Genomic DNA, 20,354 nt, shown 5'->3' with positions numbered 1-20,354 from the left:
TTAACTGGTCCAAAATGCAGCAGCCAATCTATCGCTGGGGGCTGGAGCTGAAAGTTCAGCACTGGCTGACCATCTGTTTGTGGACATCATTCAAAATGTTGGATCTTAGCCTCACCTTTAACAGAGAAAGTGACTTATCTATGAGCTAAAAGGTAAATGCAGAGATAAAATTGGAGAGTGTACAGCCAACAGCTCACTCCCTTTGCTGCTAAGCAATACCAGCCCCCTGATCAAAGACTGAGGTAAAAACTTCCATCGCTGTTATCCCCCATACAGACTTAGGGTAAAACTAAACCCATTATAAGCAGTGGATATTGCTCACTGATCTCTGTAGGAGGGAAATCGCACTCAAAAGATTCCTTTCCCCCTTAAACAAAGTTTTAATCTCTAACAGAAAAGTCAACAGCTAAGAATCCAGAGGAAATGTGAGCAACAACTGGCTCCCTTCGGTCAACAGCAACTTCCTCTGCCAGAGCAGAGAATGCAATTCTTAGATTTGGAGTAAGTCATCAGAGTTGAAGAAAACCATCAAATGCAGAAGTTGAAACAATAAGGAAATATATTCATATCAGAAGCATGAAGAACATTTAAACTTTTCAAATTACCCATGTGATTAGACAAGAACAGGAACAAACTTCACATTTCCTCTCACCTCATTTCCACATGAGATTTTCCACTTGCATTTAATAATACTGGTCATTTAAGGTATTATAAGAAGTACAGTATTTGGAATTCTAGGCAGATATGCTCAGAGTTCACAGCTGTTCTGCAGGCTTGTGGGAATCCCAAATGCCTCACCACAAAGTTACAGATAGGTGGGCAGACAGGCCATACTGAGCTCAACTCTGGTACACTTTCAGGAACAAAGGCACCGTGGTAATTGGTGACTAAAACGGGACTCAAAAAGAGGGCTGCAAGATTTAGCTGGCTTAATTGGTAAAATAATTAACTGAAGTCTTAGTTGATTAACTGGTGGGAGCCAACCTTAATTGGTGAGGGCAAGTTTTGAAAGGTTGAGACACTCAAGGTCGCACCTGTTAATTTTTTGGCACTATTCTGAACACGGAGCGTTATTGTAAGAGGGAATGACAAATAAAATACCTTAAAAGACTGCTTACGCCTCTAAAATTGAGAGGTGGGTTTGTTTACTAAATTCTAAGTTCTCAAGCATCCTTCCATAACTCAAAAAGGCACATAAAAGTGAGGCCTTGGCAACATGCAAATTAACTGAACCTTAACCAATTAATTAACTGGGTAAAAGACAGATGATGGGAGCCAAGTGGTTAATAAGCATCAAGTCAGATGCACTTGTAGCCTTCTTGTAAGAGAAACAGACAAATATTCTTCTAAAGGGCAGATGATCAGCCAACTGTAAATTTTAATCTGCTGACAATCCTGCTATGTATGCAGGACTGTCACTTGGAAAGGAGATCTAGACCAAACCTCTGCCTGGGAAATCCTTTTAGAGTAGCCTAATGTACTTTCTCATAAACATTATTTCCCTCAGTATTATGGAACAAAACTACTTATAAGCAGCAAAACAGCATTCACCAATTCCAACTTCATGAAAGCTTACAGACAGAAGAATCTGATATATACCTTATTACATCACATGCCAGCACAGTGTAGTGGTTAAAGAACGGCAAACTCTAATACGGAGAACCAGGTTTGAATCCCCACTCCTCCACATGCAGCCAGCTGGGTGACCTTAGCGCAGTCACAGTTCTCACAGGGCTGTTCTTGCAGAGCAGCTGTGTTAGAACTCTCTCAGCCTCACCAAGTAGCTTCCCCACCCTCTGCCATAGCTACATCCCACATTCTAATAAACGGACAAGTAGGCAGAATACAGCTTCCTGGAAGCAAGCTTGTGCTAAGTTCTATTTAGTTCTTAGCTAACATACTCTAGCTGTCAGAATTGGTACTGTTTGCTACTTTCATCTTGTAGGAAGCAATACAATAAAAGACAGGTTTTGCAGCAAGAGATACAATTAACTGGGAACTCCTGTACAAATCCTGTTGAAATGAAATGTAAAGGTACAGCTGGGTTCCTGTATGACATCCATCCAATTCACAATTCCCAATGAACTTTACACAAGGGACTCCACTTTGCACTTTAAATCAAATCAACTTAATTGTATGCATACTTCTTCTCTGTGAGGGTTGCTATTAAAATCCGACAAGAACTGGATCCCACCTACCTTTTATTTATTAATTTATTATTATTATTATTATTTATTAAGCTTATATCCTGCTGCTTCGAAAGAGTCCCAGCGGCTTATAACATTAAAAACCCTGTAAAAATCCCCATATAAAACCCATTGCACCCAGGGGCCGTAGACCCCCTGCAACCACAAAGATTGGTCACCAAAAAATTCCCTATCCCCCGAGACTTCCCTGGCGGTAATACCACAAAGCCTGAGGAGGGGCCATGGTATTCCTAGCACTGGCCACAACCAAAGATCTGGCATAAGAGCTCTGTTTTACAGGCTGTGACAGCTCTGTCAGGGCCCTCAGCTTCCCCAGGAGCTCATTCCATCAGGCTGGGGCCAGAACTTATCAACTAAGCACATACTAAAGTCATCTGGTAGGAAAATGCCTATACAATAATAAGTTTATTCAGGCACAGCCTATAAGAATAGAAGGATCATAATAACTTGGGAGCGAACACAAGGACCCTTGCCATTTCTCTCTCAATTCCCAGCCCAGCCAGCTGCTTGGGCCTTGCAATGGTCCTGTCCGTTGCCTTCTCCCCTCCTTTAACAGTGCAATGCCGAACAGAGTCAGTGGGCTTACCCTCTGTGCATCTTTTACCCTGCAACCAACCAAATCCTAGCATTCGCTTGGGTGAATTTACAAAGCAGTTAACAGGTCTATATATCTCAACATTATGGATGTTAATATATCCACACACCTTAAGCCAGGTAAGGATTTTCCCTGTCCATATAGTTCTTAGGGCCCTTCAGGCTTATACGACTGGATATCTGATATGCATGGTTAGCTTCTGAAATCATTAGAACAGGTCTCAGTTTCTGATCCAGAGGCCTAACACAGTACAAGAATGAAAGTGACAGCTGAAAAGTGATTCCTGGTCTCGTTTACAAATCCCCCTCCAGCATGCAGACAACCCATAAAGATCCAACATTCTGTACTTTCCACTGAGAGAGTTCAAGAAGTTTCTCGGGATAGCACCCTAGCACGTTAGAACAAAATAGCTATGGACACATTCCCCCACAAGCTCCCATTAGGGTGAAGAGCTACCACCAATTCACTTTCTGTCCGGACTAAAGAAAAATACAGAGTGTGATCCATCAGGAGAAGATCCCATCAGTTGTGGATCTTTTTCATGTCCCTCTGACCCAGTAGCTATTTCCAGCACTGGGGTTGCAGGACCTGCCTGGACAGAAGGGATACAGGAGGAGATAAAATTCTCCCCTTTGTAGTGTCTTACAAACTGGGGATAAACTATCCTAGGTCAGAAATGATGCAGATGGGAATGCAGGAATGATCTGCCATCCTTGTTTTTATAGCTCGCTAGATCCAACTCATCATCTTGTTCTGTTTATTTCTTTCAGCCAGGATACATTCAGGTTTTCTGTAACTGGTTGTATTCAAATGGGTAGCCGTGTTGGTCTGAAGTAGCACAATAAAATCAGAGTCCAGTAGCACCTTCAAGACCAACAATGATTTATTCAAGGTGTGAGCTTTTGAGTGAAAGCTCATGCCTTTAATAAATCTTTGTTGGTCTTAAAGGTGCTACTGGACTCTGATTTTATGGTTGTATTCTAAAAAGAGAGATTATAAGGTTCCCCCTGTGGCTGTACTACTGATACCCCAATGTGGTTCTTGTTACATAATCATGGGAAAACATGCACTTTACATGTGTTTCGAAACGGCATCTTCATTATTTCAGGTCTTACCCATGGTTCCGGTTTCCAAAATTAGATTTATTCCTAATCCCTCCCTACAGATGGGCAGTGATTCCCGTTCATATTCCAAATATCTCCAGAGCCCAATGTGGCCCAGTAGAAAACCACACCCCAGCTATTATAAAATGATGCTCAAAACTGTTAAGGTACCTCGGAAGGATAGGTAGTGACGCCAGAAAAACCTATATGTTATAAGGGAATGTTTTTTATGTGACTAAAGGGTTTCTTAGGGATTTTAATTGAAAAGGAAATTACAGAGGCAAACAATGGCCATAATTCAACTCCAAACCACTGAGTATTGTGCAGGGTCCTCCTGCATGTACGGATGACTACTTGCCAGACCTGATGGGTGCCACTTCTTAATAAAGGAAAAATTCACAACAACCGACAACGAGACTCCAGAAAGGTTATGGTTTATTAACCAACATGTCAATGACCAGTAATGTTTAGCTTCAGTTAGGCTCTCTGATACTGGCTTTTGGCTGATCTCTGGCCCTGGATGTTGATGTTGTTTGGTTCTTGAATTGTAAAGGTTGTTGATTCTTGCTTTATTCTGTAAACCACTTAGCTGGATCCCCCCCATCCATCAATAGCTGATACTCAAGCCAGGGAATAAAACATCCCACTGTAGACACCAGTACTTCTTAAAGAGGGAATTAACGCATATGTGCAGACATGCACACAGAAGTATTGCCAAGCTTGCCCATGCTAGCAGACTAACAGGTTTTTTAGCCAACTGCATCACACGCATTGCATCAGTGACAAGCATCAAGTCCGATGCACCAATGATTCTTTGCCCCCCCCCCCCGCCTGTCCTCTCAACCCACAACAGCCTTGTTCCCATCACATTGGGCCTTTTGTCTTTGGACCAAAAGCAACGACACAATGAACAGGGAAAATGTGCTCTGACTGACAGTTCCAAAAGGACCATCATTCAGCAAGAGGAAGTAAAGAACATTAGCCAGAGTCATCGCCAAGTAACAGACCGCAGCATGACCTCTCAGAGCCACACTGACCTCCCAAGCAGCCTTGCCTACTGCAGATGCCCTTTTACCCTACCACCACCAGCAAGGTCAGAGAGCAGAAAGGCAACCAGTCCTGCAGTTAATTGGCAAATCTTGCTGCTTAGAGACTGTTCTGCCGCTGCACAGCTTGGAACTGAGATGAGTACTGCTGGAACAGACCAAAGGTTCGTCTAGCCCCAGCAGCCTATTTTTCACATCGCACTGGGGACCCAAAAGCAGCATATCATGCTGTTCAGTCACCTTACCTCTTACCTTCGCAATGGACAAAATTACAGTTAAGCCAACCTAGGACTACTAAGCCAATTTCAGATCCTGCCTTGATGGTCCTTAACTATCAATGGTTAGTCAAACATTCAGCGAGGACTCAAATCTAAGACTGGTGGCTTCTTGCATTGGCACATACAAGAGGGCATCTTCTCCTTCCCAATACAATCACAGAGAGCAGAGCTTTGCCGAGTGGTAACTTACCACAGTGTCACAGAGTAAACTCACAGAATGCATCTGAGCTCCTACTGAAGAAAAATGATGCTAGAATACTATTGTGTTTCCAAGCTACTAAAGGACTCCTGATTGATTTTGCTGCTACTCTAGTCTTAACACAGCCACTCATCAGGAAGGACGTGGGCCCAATTTGCACGTTCATCACATCAACAACCTCAAGATCTCTATGCAGACTTTACCAAGTCCCTAAGCTTCCACCCTACTGAAGAATGAAAAAGGACTGGAACTAGAAGTTTGCAAGGCAGCAACCCAAAGCTCAACCTTCAAATTTACATTTAGCAAGGAACAATGCAAAAATCGAGAAAACTAAGCAGGAGGAGAGCTCAAGCTGCCCATATTAATTACTATGGTCATGGGTCCTTCTGCAAGGAGCTCAAAGGAGACAAAGTTCCAGATAGGAAACCCTGAATTCTTTGAGATGCAAGGAGATCAGCAAAGTTAGCTTGAGATATTTTCCACTCTTGGTGGCATTCTTTTGCATGGGGGGGGGAGGGGGGAGTCTTAAAACTGCAAACCAGCTGGAGAGTGGCCTGAGGCTCACTTAAAGCCCTCTACTGGGAGCTCTCCAGATCACCCAAATTGCAGCATGCCATAATCGGAGAAGGAGCAAGCAAATGGTACCAAACCAGGCATGCCTGCAGGATAAAGAATTAGTAAAAATAAAGCCATATGACTTTCTCAGTTGTATGTGAGAGAGGGGGGAATCAAGGTGGTGCTGGTGAGAGGCTTATTCCCTTTTGGGGGGGGTCAGTTGAGGGGGAGGGTAAGAAGGGAAAAGGGGAAATAAATTCCAGCTCACTGTTTTTTCAGAATGCTTTAGGGCTGCCTTTCTCCTCCTCTCCTCCTCTCCCTTCCTGCGCCGTCAATACCAGGCATTGAATGTGTTGGCCTCGGATGGGGATCAACCGAGAGCGTGGCCATCTGGCTAGTATACCGCGCGCCCACTGCACCGCCAGATGCCCTGCCTGCCCTACTAGAGGCGGTGGCGGCCTGGACGCTACAATTCTCCAGTCTATTAGTCCTGGGGGACTTTAACGTCCATGCTGAGCTGCTGTCCTCTAGAACTGGACAGGACCTGGTGTCATCCATGGCAACACTAGGGCTCTCGCAATTTGTTGTTGGCCGCACCCATCAAGCAGGTCACACCCTGGATCTTATTTTCGGCGCAGGTTTGGATGTGGATCTGGTCACAACAACAGCCGTGCCATGGTCAGACCACTATGCTCTAAAGGCTCAGCTAAGGCTCCCACCACCTCCTCAGTTGGGCGCCGAGCAAATTTTAGCTCGCCCGCGGAGACTTATGGATCCAATAGGATTCCTGAATGCTCTGCGGGAACCAATGCCTCCCGGCACTTCTCTCAATGGCCTGGTCAATGACTGGCATAACAGACTGCTGACTGCCATTGATGAGATAGCTCCCCGACGCCCTCTCCGGCCCCGTCTCAAGCGAGCCCCCTGGTACACCGAGGAGCTTCGCGACAAGAAACGGGAACTGAGACGGCTAGAGCGAGTTTGGAGGAAGACTCGTGACGAAGCCTCGAGAACATCTTATAGAATGCAGATGAAAGCCTATGAGATGGCGGTGAAGTCAGTAAAACGCAATTTTTACTCGGCTACCATCGCATCCGCAGACTCACGCCCAGCTCAATTGTTTAAGGTAGTTCGATCCCTCACTGCCCTGATTGAAGGGCAACAAAACAGTAGCCAATTGGACATCAGCTGTGAGGCATTTGCGAGTCATTTTGCGGACAAAATCTCGACACTCCGCCACGACCTCCCTCCAACATTAGATACAAAAAGTGAACTAGAGGCCCCTTGGCCATCTTTGGAGAAAACTATGAGTAACTTCAGACGACTCACGCTGACCGAAGTGGACAGGATTCTAGCGACAACAAGACCAACTACATGCCCACTAGATCCTTGCCCATCCTGGCTCCTAAAAACAGCTGGCATAAATATAAAGGGCCCCCTCCGGGAGATAATCAACCTATCTCTCACAACAGGAGAATTCCCGGAGGGTTTGAAAGAGGCTGTGGTACGTCCACTGTTGAAAAAAACATCTCTAAACCCACAAGAGCCTAACAACTACAGGCCCGTTTCGCACTTAGCATTTCTGGGCAAGATGATAGAAAGGGCAGTCGCAAACCAACTGACGGAATACCTGGAAGAAGCTTCGGTCCTAGACCCATCCCAGTCAGGCTTCCGGCCTGGCCATGGGGTAGAGACAGCACTAGTCGCCCTGACGGACGACCTCCGTCGCCAGTTGGATCGAGGCGGGTCGGCACTGCTGATATTATTAGACCTCTCAGCAGCGTTTGACACAGTTGATCATGAGCTTTTAGCTCGCCGCCTCATCGATGCTGGAATACGAGGGACAGCCCTTCAATGGCTGATCTCCTTCCTCCAGGATCGTGGACAGAGGGTTGCAATAGGAGAGAAAACATCAGACCGCCAGCAACTTACTTGTGGAGTCCCACAAGGAGCGGTCCTCTCCCCTATCCTATTCAACATCTTCATGCGCCCTCTCGCACAACTGGTACGGAGGTTTGGGCTGGGTTGCCATCAATATGCAGATGACACCCAGCTCTTCCTCCTGATGGATGGCCGCCCTGACTCTCCCCCAGAAGCATTAGCCAGCTGCCTGGAAGCAGTGACGAGATGGCTCAAGCAGAGTCGCCTGAAGCTCAATCCTTCAAAGACGGAGGTCCTGTGGCTAGGTAGGAAGGGCCCATGCGAGGAAGCGCGCCTGCCCACCCTGGATGGCGTGCAGCTCTCTACGGCTCACTCCGCCAGGAACCTAGGCGTGATTCTGGACACCTCCCTCACAATGGAGACCCAGATCACAAAGGTAGCACGGCTGGCATTCTACCATCTCCGCCAAGCCAAACTACTAGCGCCCTACCTGGCCCCGGAACACCTAGCCACAGTGATCCATGCGACGGTCACCTCTAGACTGGACTTTTGTAACTCGCTCTACGCAGGCCTGCCCTTAGCCCTGACCCGGAAACTACAACTAGTTCAAAATGCAGCAGCCAGGATCCTCACAGCAACACCGTGGAGGTCTCATATCCGGCCTATTCTCCATCAGCTGCAATGGTTACCAGTTGAATTCCGGATCAGACTAAAGGTTCTGGTAATTACCTTCAAGGCCATACGCGGTCAGGGCCCAGTGTACCTGAGGGACCGCCTCCCCGCCTATGCCCCCAAAAGAGCTCTGCGCTCTACTGCCTCCAATCAGCTAAGGATCCCTGGCCCTAAAGAAGTCCGCCTGGTCTCGACCAGGGCCAGAGCATTCTCTGTTCTGGCCCCCACCTGGTGGAATGAGCTCCCAGAGGAGATCAGGGCCCTGACGGAGCTTAAACAGTTCCGCAGGGCCTGCAAAAAGGAGCTCCTCCACCAGGCATTTGGCCGAGACCAGACGTAATCAATCAGCGACCAAGGGCCCCTGCTCCCCCCCCCTCAGAATCCCATCAATAACCCCTGGACCTGTTTGTATTACCATATTGTTTACTGTTATACTGTGTTGTTATTTGGTTACAATTATTAGTTATCAGTTATACATGTTCTACAGACTGTTTTATGTATTGTTTTCTGTTATAATGTAAACCGCCCTGAGCCTCCGGGGAGGGCGGTATAGAAGTATGATAAATAAAATAAATAAAAATAAATAAATGTTTTTGAAGAAAAACACTTGGGAGGCAGGGGGTTTGTTGCACATCACAAAAAGATAATGTGGCTGTTTCCATTATAATGCTAGGAACCTTAGAGGCTGAGCAGCAGAATATACTAAATATTAAAATACAAATATTTATTACCATTCATGGGCACACTTAAGATTTTTAAAAACATCAATATTAATTATACACTATTGCACAGATCCAATACATATTGACACATGGATAAAACGATCTAATACAAAGTACCAAATGTGTTTCAACCCCTCTTGGGGTCTTTCTCAGTGGTCTGATATTATAATGCCCCAAATACCAAGAGTGGAAAGCAGGCAACAAAGCTCAGTCCCACTTCTTGTGCGGACAGCCGAGAGGACTGTTTCCTTCTATAGCTCAGGCAAGGTTTGCTGTTTAGCATGCTGCACGCACCAATGAAACTTCTCACTTAACAAACATTTTATTTTGTTAGTGATGACATGCACACTGTAACTCTAGCAATGCAGTTATCACACTAATACACATCGGTCATTCTGTGGAAGTGTCTGGGAGATGTCACTTCTGGTGGCATGTCACTTCGGGGTGGGGGTTGGGCAGAGGCATGCCCAGCTGATATCAGTTCCGGAGCACCTCAAAGCCTGAAAAATATTTCAGGGGTTCCTCCATGGTCAAAAGGTTTTTAAAAGGCTGATGGAAGCAGTCTAGAGAGAGCCAGTTTGGTGTATTGGTTAGGAGTGCAGACTTCTAATCTGGCATGCCGGGTTCGATTCTGCACTCCCCCACATGCATCCAGCTGGGTGACCTTGGGCTCGCCACAGCACTGATAAAGCTGTTCTGACCAAGCAGTGATATCAGGGCTCTCTCAGCCTCACCCACCCCACAGGGTGTCTGTTGTGGGGAGAGGAATGGGAAGGCGATTGTAAGCCGCTTTGAGCCTCCTTCGGGTAGGGAAAAGCGGCATATAAGAACCAACTCTTCTTCTTCTTCTCCTCCTCCACATTCTTCTGGTCCAAGGGCACAGAGCCAGTTATAGGGGGTTGGGGTTCTTTTTGCCTTTGTGTTTCTGAAGCACAGAGGTGCATGCAAACACACACACAAAATCAATTCAGCTCTGTCTAATTAGGGGAGAATTAGCAAGGCTTAGCTTTTACAATATCCAATGTTGACCAGAATAGTCCAGGGTCTTTTACCTGGGATACTTAACCCCTTTACTTCACAGTACCATAAAACCCATGATTACAACTAATGTCCAGACTCAGTCCTTCCGAGTAACACTTGCCAAGAGGTGTAGTTGAAGGGGCTGTACCTGAAGACAACATAACATGATGCCCACCAGGGTTGCGATACTTGCCAGTAGCTCAAGACAGATACATTCCTGCATTGCCAAACTCTCCACCTCTGTCACCCAGAGGGTCTGCCCTGTGTCTCTTTCAGTGCATCTGGGATAGATCAAAGATAAGGCTCACAAGCACAATCTGTGGTCGAGGCAAACAAAGTCCAGATGCCATCTACTGCCACCTGCCAAGTGCTCAGGACCTCTCGAGAGGACTGTTTTCAGACAGGCAGGTTTATTAAGCCCCTGTGGAATGCCAGGCATAAGTAAGGGCTGCAGGTCAACAGCATAGCATGTGTTTTGCATGTAGAAGACCTCAGGTTCAATCACTGTCATTTGCAGTTTTTCTATTTTTAAAGTACCTGGAAGTAGGGCAATATGAAAGACTTCAACACCAGAGCTTGGGAACCCACTACCAATCAAACTGGACAATACTGACCTTAATAAGCCAATGGTTTGACTTGGTATGATTCAGGTATTGGTTGATTGACCATTTGTCTTGATGAATCAAAAGTTGGGAGAGCTTATTCAATACAAGCTGGCACACAGAAGTCATTCCAATGGATTCCCCAAGTAGTTTGAACCTAGAGTGCTTGACCCACCTGTTAGAAGGAGGCAGCTGTGTCTGCTTACTGGTCTCAGCCTGCAGCTACTCAACAGCCTCTCAATGCTTAACCAGGCAGAATTTCGAACAAATCTGTACTTCCAAAGAGCAGAACTTCCATTTAATTCTTGCTTTACCAGACTGCCTGCAAGCCACTGCAGAGTCTGAAAGTGTTACACACGTATGATGAAGTATCGTAACCAGAAAACAGGACAGCTGAGGGAAAACAGAGCCTTGTTCAACTGTGTTCGTATGACAAGCAGCTGCCATATTCTTCATCAGACACCACTGGCCTGGGGAAAGCAAGAGCAGCTGTTAAAATGCTTCTGAAATGGTAACAGAGTACAGAGGCCTACATTCAAGCAATATGCTTGGACCAAGATACTAGCCAAAGTACAGCAATATGGTAACAATAAAAAAGTAGAGGGCTCAAAGCCAGTTACTACTGGGCAAGTCATTTTTTCTGCTAAGCCTGCTAAATTAAGCATCTGAAGTTGCATGTTATTCATCTTACCCTCTATACACACAGCCCCTCCCAGGCTGACCTGTACAGCTCACAGGTTTATCACTGATTCAGTGAAAGAGTCATGGGGTCTTACTAGACCCTGCCTAGCATAACCACTCAAGTAGCAAATTAATTCAGCAACAAAAAATGCTTTCTCTACTACTTTTATTTAGCTTACAAGCTGCCTTTCTCGACCAGGATGATCTGGCCACATGGGCCTATGCCACAGTAACCTAAAGCCTAGATCAGGGGTAGTCAAACCGCAGCCCTCCAGATGTCCATGGACTACAATTCCCATGAACCCCTGGCATAGATGGTTGTAATACACTTCACATGAGATCCTTAAAGACAACCTGGAACACTGTGGCATAATTATTATCTAGAATTAGGTGAAGAAAGCATACTATACCTATTCAGCAGTTACTCCATTAGTTACCAGGTTCAATTAAAGACAGACTATCACCTGCAAATCCCATGATGTAGAGCAGACATAGCGAAAGGACTGCCTCTCCCAATATGCCCCAGTCTGCTCCTTTAAGCAAAGTCCATTTAAGGTCCTACTCTGCAAGTGGGTGAAAATCAGCACATGACCATTCCCATTCTTGGTGACCACTTGGTGCAACAGCCTGAGCCTCCGGGGAGGGCAGTATATAAATATATAATAAATAAAATAAATAAAATAAATAAAGAGGTCACAGAGGTTCCCAGATCTTCAATCATTCCACAGAACATTCATGAGGATATTTTAAGAAAATTGGAATTGATCAAACTGGAATTAAATTGGAATTGATCAAACACCTGCTTGAATAAAGCAATAAGAGCTACTGTTTATGGTACTGCTTACTGTATGGAGCCATTTTTGCTGCATTGTTTTCTAATTTCCGTAATCCAGATTTTGCATTCATTTATATGTCTTATACTGCCTTTATTGCACTGTTTTCTAATTTCATAACAATCTTATCACTATATGGGGTCCCACAAAAAGCTATTTTCCTGGAGTTATGGGCTGGGTTGCCATCAATGCACTGATGACACCCACCAGTGTCTGCTCATAGATGGCCAGCCGTCTACACCCCTTGAGTCTCTGACCAGATGTCTAGAGGTCATGGCAGACTGGCTCAAAAGGAGTCTACTGACGTTAAATCCATCTAAGATATCCGTCCTCTGGCTAGGCCTGCATGCCCCAGATGGACTGCTACAACTCCCAGCTCTTGATGGTATCCAATTACAAATTTGGGAATCAATCAAGAGCCTAGGTGTGATTCTGGATACCACCTTATCCATGCAGGCTCAGGTCACAAATGTCATCCACCAGGTGTTTTATCATCTCCACCAGGCCCAGCACCTAGCACCCTATCTGTCAGCATCTATGCAATGATCACTTCTAGATTACTATAACTCATTCTATGTGGAGCTGCCCTTGAGACTGATCTAGATGCTTCAACCAGTCCAGAACATGGCTGCATGAGTCCTTACTGGGCCCTTATGGAGGGCTCATATACAACCCGTCATCACCCAGCTGCACTGGCTCCAAATTGAATAGCAGATCAAGTTCAAGGTCGTAGTTCTTACTTATGTTATTTATTTTAAAAGAAAAAGACATTATATAGTACAGAATAAAGAAAAAAATTACATGTCTCATTTACAGAACTATGCATATTAAGCTGACATGTCACAAAATATCTTATATATTTTTCCAGAGCACCTACTGTTTTTGCCCCGAGTTTACATATTTCCATCGTTTACGTCTACTGCCTATAAATCAATTATTTGTTTCCATCTCATTTTATCAATCAATATATTCTAATATTGGACTCCATTTTCTATTAAAATCTGATATTGATCTCTTTTGCAGCAAATATGTAAGTTTTGCTATTGACCCATATTCCATCAAACCATTCTACAAGAATTGGTATTCTTTTTCCATCTTGATATGTTTAAGAACCTGACAGCTGTTACCCTATATAAATATATAATGAATAAGTTCAATGTACATTTTAATGCTGTTTGGTACTATATTTAGTTACATACATTTTGGATCCATTGCAAATCTAATTTTCTATATCTTTTGTATTTCATCATGAACCATAAATCAATATTGACTTATTCTGACAAGTCAATCACACAAGACTGAACGGTGCATTTATTTCATGACATTTCCAACATTTCACATTAAAACTCTTACTAACTTTATATAGTTTTGCGAATAATATATTATCTATTAACATTTTATACCAATTTTCTTCTAACACTTGACACTCAGTGAATTTCAATTTATTAACCCACAATGCCTTCCACTGGCCCATACTTATATTCTCTCCAAATTTTTGAGCCCATTTTGTCATGCAGTCTTTTACTTGTTCTGTTTCAGTCATATTGCAATAACAGCTTATACATTTTTCCTAATAGATGTTATGTATCACCCTTTATCAATTTTTCAAAGACAGTTTTTTTCTTCCTGCCAACCTTCTTACATAATTTGATTTTTCATTTTTGAAATCATTTGGTAATAAATTAACCATGGTATGTCCTTTCCTTCTTCCTTGGCAGTTTGCTATTCTTTAATTTTCCATTGCCTATCACGTTCTTGCTTGTTAGATTACCAATTTTCTTTCTTGAACTTACATCATAGTATGCATTTCTTAAAGAGCTCTGTAGTGAAATTGATGAACTTAATCTTTCTTTGCATTTAAACCATGTTCCTAGCAAACTGTCAATATGTTTTCCACGTCACATGTAAAGCCCTAAATGCTATGGGGCTGTCTTTCCCACTATGTCCCCCAGAGACTATTAAGATCTAGCCAGCAGAATCTGCTGAGGACCCTTGGTCCCAAAGAGATCAAACTAGTCTCAACCAGAGCCAGGGATCTTTTGGCCTTGGGGCCAGCCTGGTGGAATGCACTGCCAATGGAGATCAGAGCCCTGTGGGATCTCAAGACAATTTTGTGGGGCTTGTAAGTCAGAGCTATCCCCACCAGGCCAATGGTTGAGGCCTAAGACCTGCCGATCTAGTGGCCTCCCTGTAAGAATCCACCAACCAATCCCAACAGATCATTTTTATCAGCCCCCTCTTTCTCTCCCAAGATAAAAAAGCAGGCAAGTATTTGATGTTTGTTTTAAATAATATAACTAGTGGCAAAAGGCCACTGCACCACACTGAGTCTTATGAGATAAATAACAGCAACAACCGTTACTGTACTTACTGCATTACTAAATTTTATTATCTGCAGAAGTTGGACTATAATAAATAGATATTAATATAATAAATAGATATTAATGATCCAACAAGGCTCTTACTATGTTCTTTACCTAATTTTTGAAAGGGAAAAGGCACATGTACAAAGTTATAGGTTGCAGTCATAGTTAAGCAAAGACATCACACTTATAGAATCATAGAATTGGAAGGTCCCTCCTGGGTCATTTATCATCATCATTTTATTATTATTATTATTATTAAATTAAATTTCTAGCCCGCCACTCCCAAGAAGGCTCGTGATGGGTTACAAAAGTGCATAAAATCCCCAATAAAATTAATCCCTAAAACCATCCAACTGATCTATAAAATGCACATCAATTCATACAAAAGACCAAGATACAACAACGAAAAAATCACAACCAACTCCCCCCCCAATTATCACCCCAGGAGTGGGCGGGGGATTGATTTCAGTCCACCAGTAGAGTAACCCAAGGGGGGTCTAGTCCAACCCCCTGCACTGTGCAGGACACTCACAACCCTATCGCTCATCCACTGTAACCTGCCACACTCTTTTCGGAATTGTCATTCATGTCCTAATCAGTTACAGTTGAATCAAGACAGATTTGGGGAGTAGTTAAAGTACCTAACAAAAAGTTTTAAAATCAATTCAACTCATTTATTCATTTAATTCTGGGAAATGTAGTTTCAGAATGACACTGAAAATCTGTTAGTAAATCTGATCCCCACCATGGAACTCCAAACCCCAAAGTGGCTTGGGGACAAAAGTAACAGTGTAAAACCAAATGACATTCGTTGTACAAACATGTCATTGAACATAGCAGCAGCAGCAAAAAGATTTTCCAACCATCCTGTGTAAGAATCCTCACGTGCCATAACAATCTCTACTATCCACCAGTGGTTTCAAGGTGACTGTTCTCTGACACTCTTGGAGGCTCACCAATGCCAATCAATCCTTGCATACTGCTTCTGGAAGATACAATCTAAAGAAAGTATAAACTGAAGCTGCCTTTTGCTCCTAATACAGAGCCTTATAGCCCAAGGCATCTGATGTGGTCTACTCAGAACTCAGTGTTCCTAAATTCAGCGGTTCTTACTCTCAGATAAGCATGACCAATACTGACATCATCACAGAAAACTATCATGCCCTTCTCTTTATTTCAAACCTCTAAGATAACTACTTGGATGGATATTGGGTTGTCTATTTTCATAGGATTAAAAAAAATAAAAATAGATTTAATTGCTTTGGGGAGCAAGAGAGATTCCTAAATTTAGTAATCTAAACACAGTAAAAATGCCTGAATTTAAAATGTGTTGACTATGTAGATGAGCAAACACAGGAACTGATGACATTTGAACTATCACTTTCTTACCCCATCCTCTCTCCAAGGAGCTGAGGGATGACACACCTGGTTAATCCTTCCTGTTTTTCAAGAACAACCCTGTTCAGTAAGGCTGAGGGTAAGCAACTGGCCCAAGGTCACCTAATGAACTTCACCTACTAAATCCGGATTGGCACCTGAGTCTTCCCCACAACGGTTTTCAATTTTTATTTCTCAGCTTTCTGTCCATCAACAGGATGCAGGATACAGCATGTTGTCATTTTGCTCAACCTATATATAAAAGCAGTTAGACTTGTAAAAGTAAAGTAGCCTAGAATTTTACAAAAACAAATTACCACTCCTTTCAAGCCACAGAAGAGGGCCCATAGGTACATGTAAAGCAGAAATTGTGGTGTCCCCCCCTTAAAGTTAGTTTCATGGACTTTATTTACAAGACTGGTGGCAACTACTCCAAAAACATGGCTATTTTGTTATGAACAAATTAAATGAAGGGAAAACCTGCAGCACCACTAGTGCTGGCACATCAGACATTACAGCAGGGGTAGTCAAACTGCAGCCCTCCAGATGTCCATGGACTACAATTCCCAGAAGCCCCTGCCAGCAAATGCCAAATGCTGGCAGGGGCTCCTGGGAATTGTAGTCCATGGACATCTGGAGGGCCGCAGGTTGACTACCCCTGCATTACAGCATCAAAAGACTGTGGCAGTGATACTGGTCTTCAAACTCAGCCTCTTGTGACACATCTTTAAGAAGCCAGAGGCCTCTTAGTTGTGTGTATTGCAAGGCTGCTTCCTAATGGTGGCTTCTGTTGATCTTTTAGACCATAACAGAACATGGAACTGAGCAATACTGTGCACTACAACAGGCCATGAAAACAAGAAGAAAGTTGGACTGCTAACTGACTCAAAAAGATAATAAAGTAGGTACTGCACTGCAAGGTCGCCATCAAAAAAGGAGGGAGGGGTCACCCTGCCTTGTTCAGCACTGTAAGGTTACCAAAAATTAGGGATATTTTAGGGGAGGGTAGCCCTACATTCACAGTTGCCTTCCTTTGGAATTCATACTGAAAATTACAAAAGTGCAGATGGTCTGTCACCTCAGAGATGACACACATGCGTTTAGAAACATCCCAGCCAGCACGCTTTAACAGCTCTAGTCCTGAATCTATTCAGGGGGGTCTGCATTTGTACTCTTGAGGGGCAAAAGCCATCCCTCCACTTGGGGAAAATGAAAATCCCAACAAGCCTTAGGCTGTCACCCGGCCCCTTACCTAGTCCTGCCACGGTGCTGCCCACCAAATCAAAACTCCACTTTAAAAAGTCTGAGGCTTCGTTCTCCACGGGGTCCGTTCTCCTGCCTGCCAACTCCTTTGCTCGCTCGCACTCGCCGTCAGCGCCCAGCCGAGCTCGCTCCTCCGCGTGTTCAGGCGCGCAGCCTTGACAGCAGAGGGGCTCCGCAGCGCTCCCTTCCCAGGGCGGCCGGCGCCTCTGCCCCCACTCCCCGCCCGGGGCCCAAAGACCCCAGGTCGACGGCAAGGAGCCCCGCTGGGCTGCCTGAGGCGCTCGAGGGAAGGGCCGCCGCCGCCGCGCTGAATCCAGGCCAGACTGGGCCGTGCCTTTCCGGCGGGTGGCGGGTGGCGGCTAGGCCCATGCCTGGCTCCCTTCCGGTGTCAAGCGGCCAGCCCTGACAGCGGAGCGCGGCGGCGGGTCTGCGGCAAGCCACAAGCGCCTCCCGCCCGGGGAAGGGGGGCGGGTTCACGACCCTCAACTACACGTGCACGCCAAAGGCATTCGGGCCAAGAGGGAGAGGGCCACGGAGCTCGGGAGGGCTGCTCCATCCCACAGAAGCTCCCGACCGCATCCCGGCGCGCAGGCTGCAGGGACCCGCAGCACAGTCCACGGAGGGGGCTGCCCGGAATGCCCCCTGCGCTGCAGCCCCCCCCCCTTCTCCCCCCCCGGGGCTCGGCCACGCCAGGGCGCCTCTCCGGAGCGGCGCCCTGGTCCCCGCCCGCCCGCGCCCTCCCTCCCCCGCTACCTTCTTCATGATGCCCGTCTTCCGCTTGCTGAACGTGGTGTAGCGCCGGAGTTTGTTGTCGATAAATTCCATCTTGATCTTGACGCGGCCGCGGGTCTTCTTGCCGGGCTTGGCGCCGCTGACGGCGCCGCTCACCCCGCCGAAGCCCCCCGCTGCCGCCGCCGCCGCTGCCACCGCCTCCGCCCCCACCACCATGCCCAGGTCCATGTCGCCCAAAGTCCGCTTCACGCCGCGCCGATCGCCGGCCAGCTCCTCCTCCTCGCCCGAATCAGAATCGCCTTCGCTGCCGCTGCCCACCGCCACCGTCACCTCCGGCTCCCGGTCCCGCTCGAAGCGGCCCGACGCCGGACCCTGCCCGCCGGGCGGGCCGGTCCCGTTGCCGGGGCCCCGGATCCCTGCGCCGCCGCCGCCTCCGTTGGCTCCACGAGGGATCCCGGGGCCGGGCCGGCCGGAGGAGGTCCGCGCCATGCCCATCACGGAGCTCCGAGGCAGGGCAGCAGCGCCGTTCCCGGCCCCGGCCTGGCTAGGGAGCATGGTAGCGCCGCTGCCGCCCACCAAGTGCAAGCGGGACGAGCGCGTCGGCTCAGGCCGGCGCTGCCATGGGCCCCCCGCGCCGGCTGATCCGGCCCGGCCCCCTCTCGGGCTAGTCGCCGCCTTCCCGCCTGCCAATCCGCTGGCTCACCCGACAGTAAAACCCTGCGCCGGCCTGGGGCTCCCTGCCCTGCCCCCCCGCGCCACCTTCCCCCATATAAAGCGATACAATGTTGCCTTTTATGGAGAGAACGCTCCTTATATGGTGAGAGCCGGCGCTTTGCATCTATTGGCCACCCCCTAGCAGGACTCTCGTGCCGTTGGTCGAAGGAAGTCGAGATCAGCCTCCCATTGGTCGGGAGGACGTGGGGCTTATTTGCATACATTCCAAAAGAGCTGCGTTCGCGTCGACGTCATCCTGAAGGAGCAGCTTTTAAAGAGAAAGATCCTTCCTCTTGAAATAGAAGCGGGGGGGGGGGGTAGGGGAGTGAGTGCAGGTTGAGCGAGAGCGGCGGCAGAAATAACCGGGGCGCAGTCGCGGCAGCCGGCTCTGAGGCACGGCACGGCACAGTGACTCGGAAGTCAAGTTCCCCTCAAGAGCGCGTAGCACAGCATGTGGAGCCCGCGGGGGGACAGAGCGGGAGACGGCGCGGGAATGTTGCGTTACATAAATTCAAAAAGGCCGGAGGAAACCAGCGTCGTCCCAGGAACGGTGCGAGGGAAGTCGAGAGAAATCTTTGCGCGCCCTGTGACCAGGAAGCGCCGGTTGTGACAGCCCCTCTTGAGCGCGGGCATGGCCACTCTCCTGCCTGGCAACGCTGCAGGCGCCTGGGTGTCACGGTCCCGCCTCTACTGCGCTCGCTTCAGGAGAAACCCCGGCAGGCGCCCTCTGAAAACAGAGAAGAGACTCTGTTGGACACTTTGAGGGGGCATGCGCCTCCCCCCACCATCTAGAGATGTGCCATAGTTTTTACTCTGCAGCGAAACACAATAAAACTCATTGTAGATCATATATTGTTCTATGGGCACACAAAAATGGGTTTATGAGTATATGCAAATAACCAATGATGGTGGGGAGAGTGTTGGAAAAGTTAAAGCTCAATATCAGCTTAGGCTAGAAAGAAGTGCTAAACATAGAAAAAAGGCTTCTTTAGTTATATTTCAAGGAAGAAAAAGAATAGGGACACCGTACGTCCACTGCGAGGACAAGAAAGTGAAATTATAACGGATGATGATGAAGAAAATAGTGCTCAATGTGGCAAAAACGTAACACAACATGGGGGATGGAAATGGTGGCCTAGGATCACTGTTGGAGCAGTTCACAAACACCTCGTTTCTTTAAATGAAATAAAGTCTTCTGGGCGAGATTAATTGCATCCAAGAGTACTAAAAACTTGCAGATGTAATCTCTGAGCCTCTGTTAATTATTTTTTAAACTTTTTGGAGAACAGGTGAGGTGCTAGATGATTGGAGGCGGGCAAATGTTGTCCCAATCTTCAAGAAAAGGGAAAAAGGAGGATCCGGGTAACTACCAACCCGTCAATTTGACATCTGTATCTGGCAGAATGTTGGAATAAATAATTAAACAGTCAATCCTTGAGCAGCTGGAACACAGAGCTGTGATTTCTAAGACTCAGGACGGGTTTTGCAAGAACAAGTCATGTCAGACC

At 46.5% G+C, this 20,354-nt stretch overlaps 1 protein-coding gene across 2 annotated transcripts in view; it reads right to left on the bottom strand.

Annotated features, from left to right (window-relative positions):
• Window positions 1-18,889, bottom strand: part of SRF (serum response factor) — an 82,707-nt gene extending 63,818 nt beyond the window's left edge. The window contains exon 1 of one of the 2 annotated variants that reach the window (XM_077336788.1): window positions 18,154-18,889. In XM_077336788.1, the coding sequence (XP_077192903.1) occupies window positions 18,154-18,687 (534 nt within the window). In that variant the 5' untranslated portion in view covers window positions 18,688-18,889. The remainder of the gene's footprint in view (window positions 1-18,153) is intronic. The other variant, XM_077336798.1, reaches the window with a different exon arrangement.
• Between the last annotated feature and the right edge of the window lie 1,465 nt (window positions 18,890-20,354).

Source organism: Paroedura picta, chromosome 1 (assembly GCF_049243985.1).
Source record: "Paroedura picta isolate Pp20150507F chromosome 1, Ppicta_v3.0, whole genome shotgun sequence".
NCBI classification, from domain to species: domain Eukaryota; kingdom Metazoa; phylum Chordata; class Lepidosauria; order Squamata; family Gekkonidae; genus Paroedura; species Paroedura picta.
Note: the sequence above shows the minus strand (reverse complement) of the source record. Positions and strands in the feature narration are given on the sequence as shown.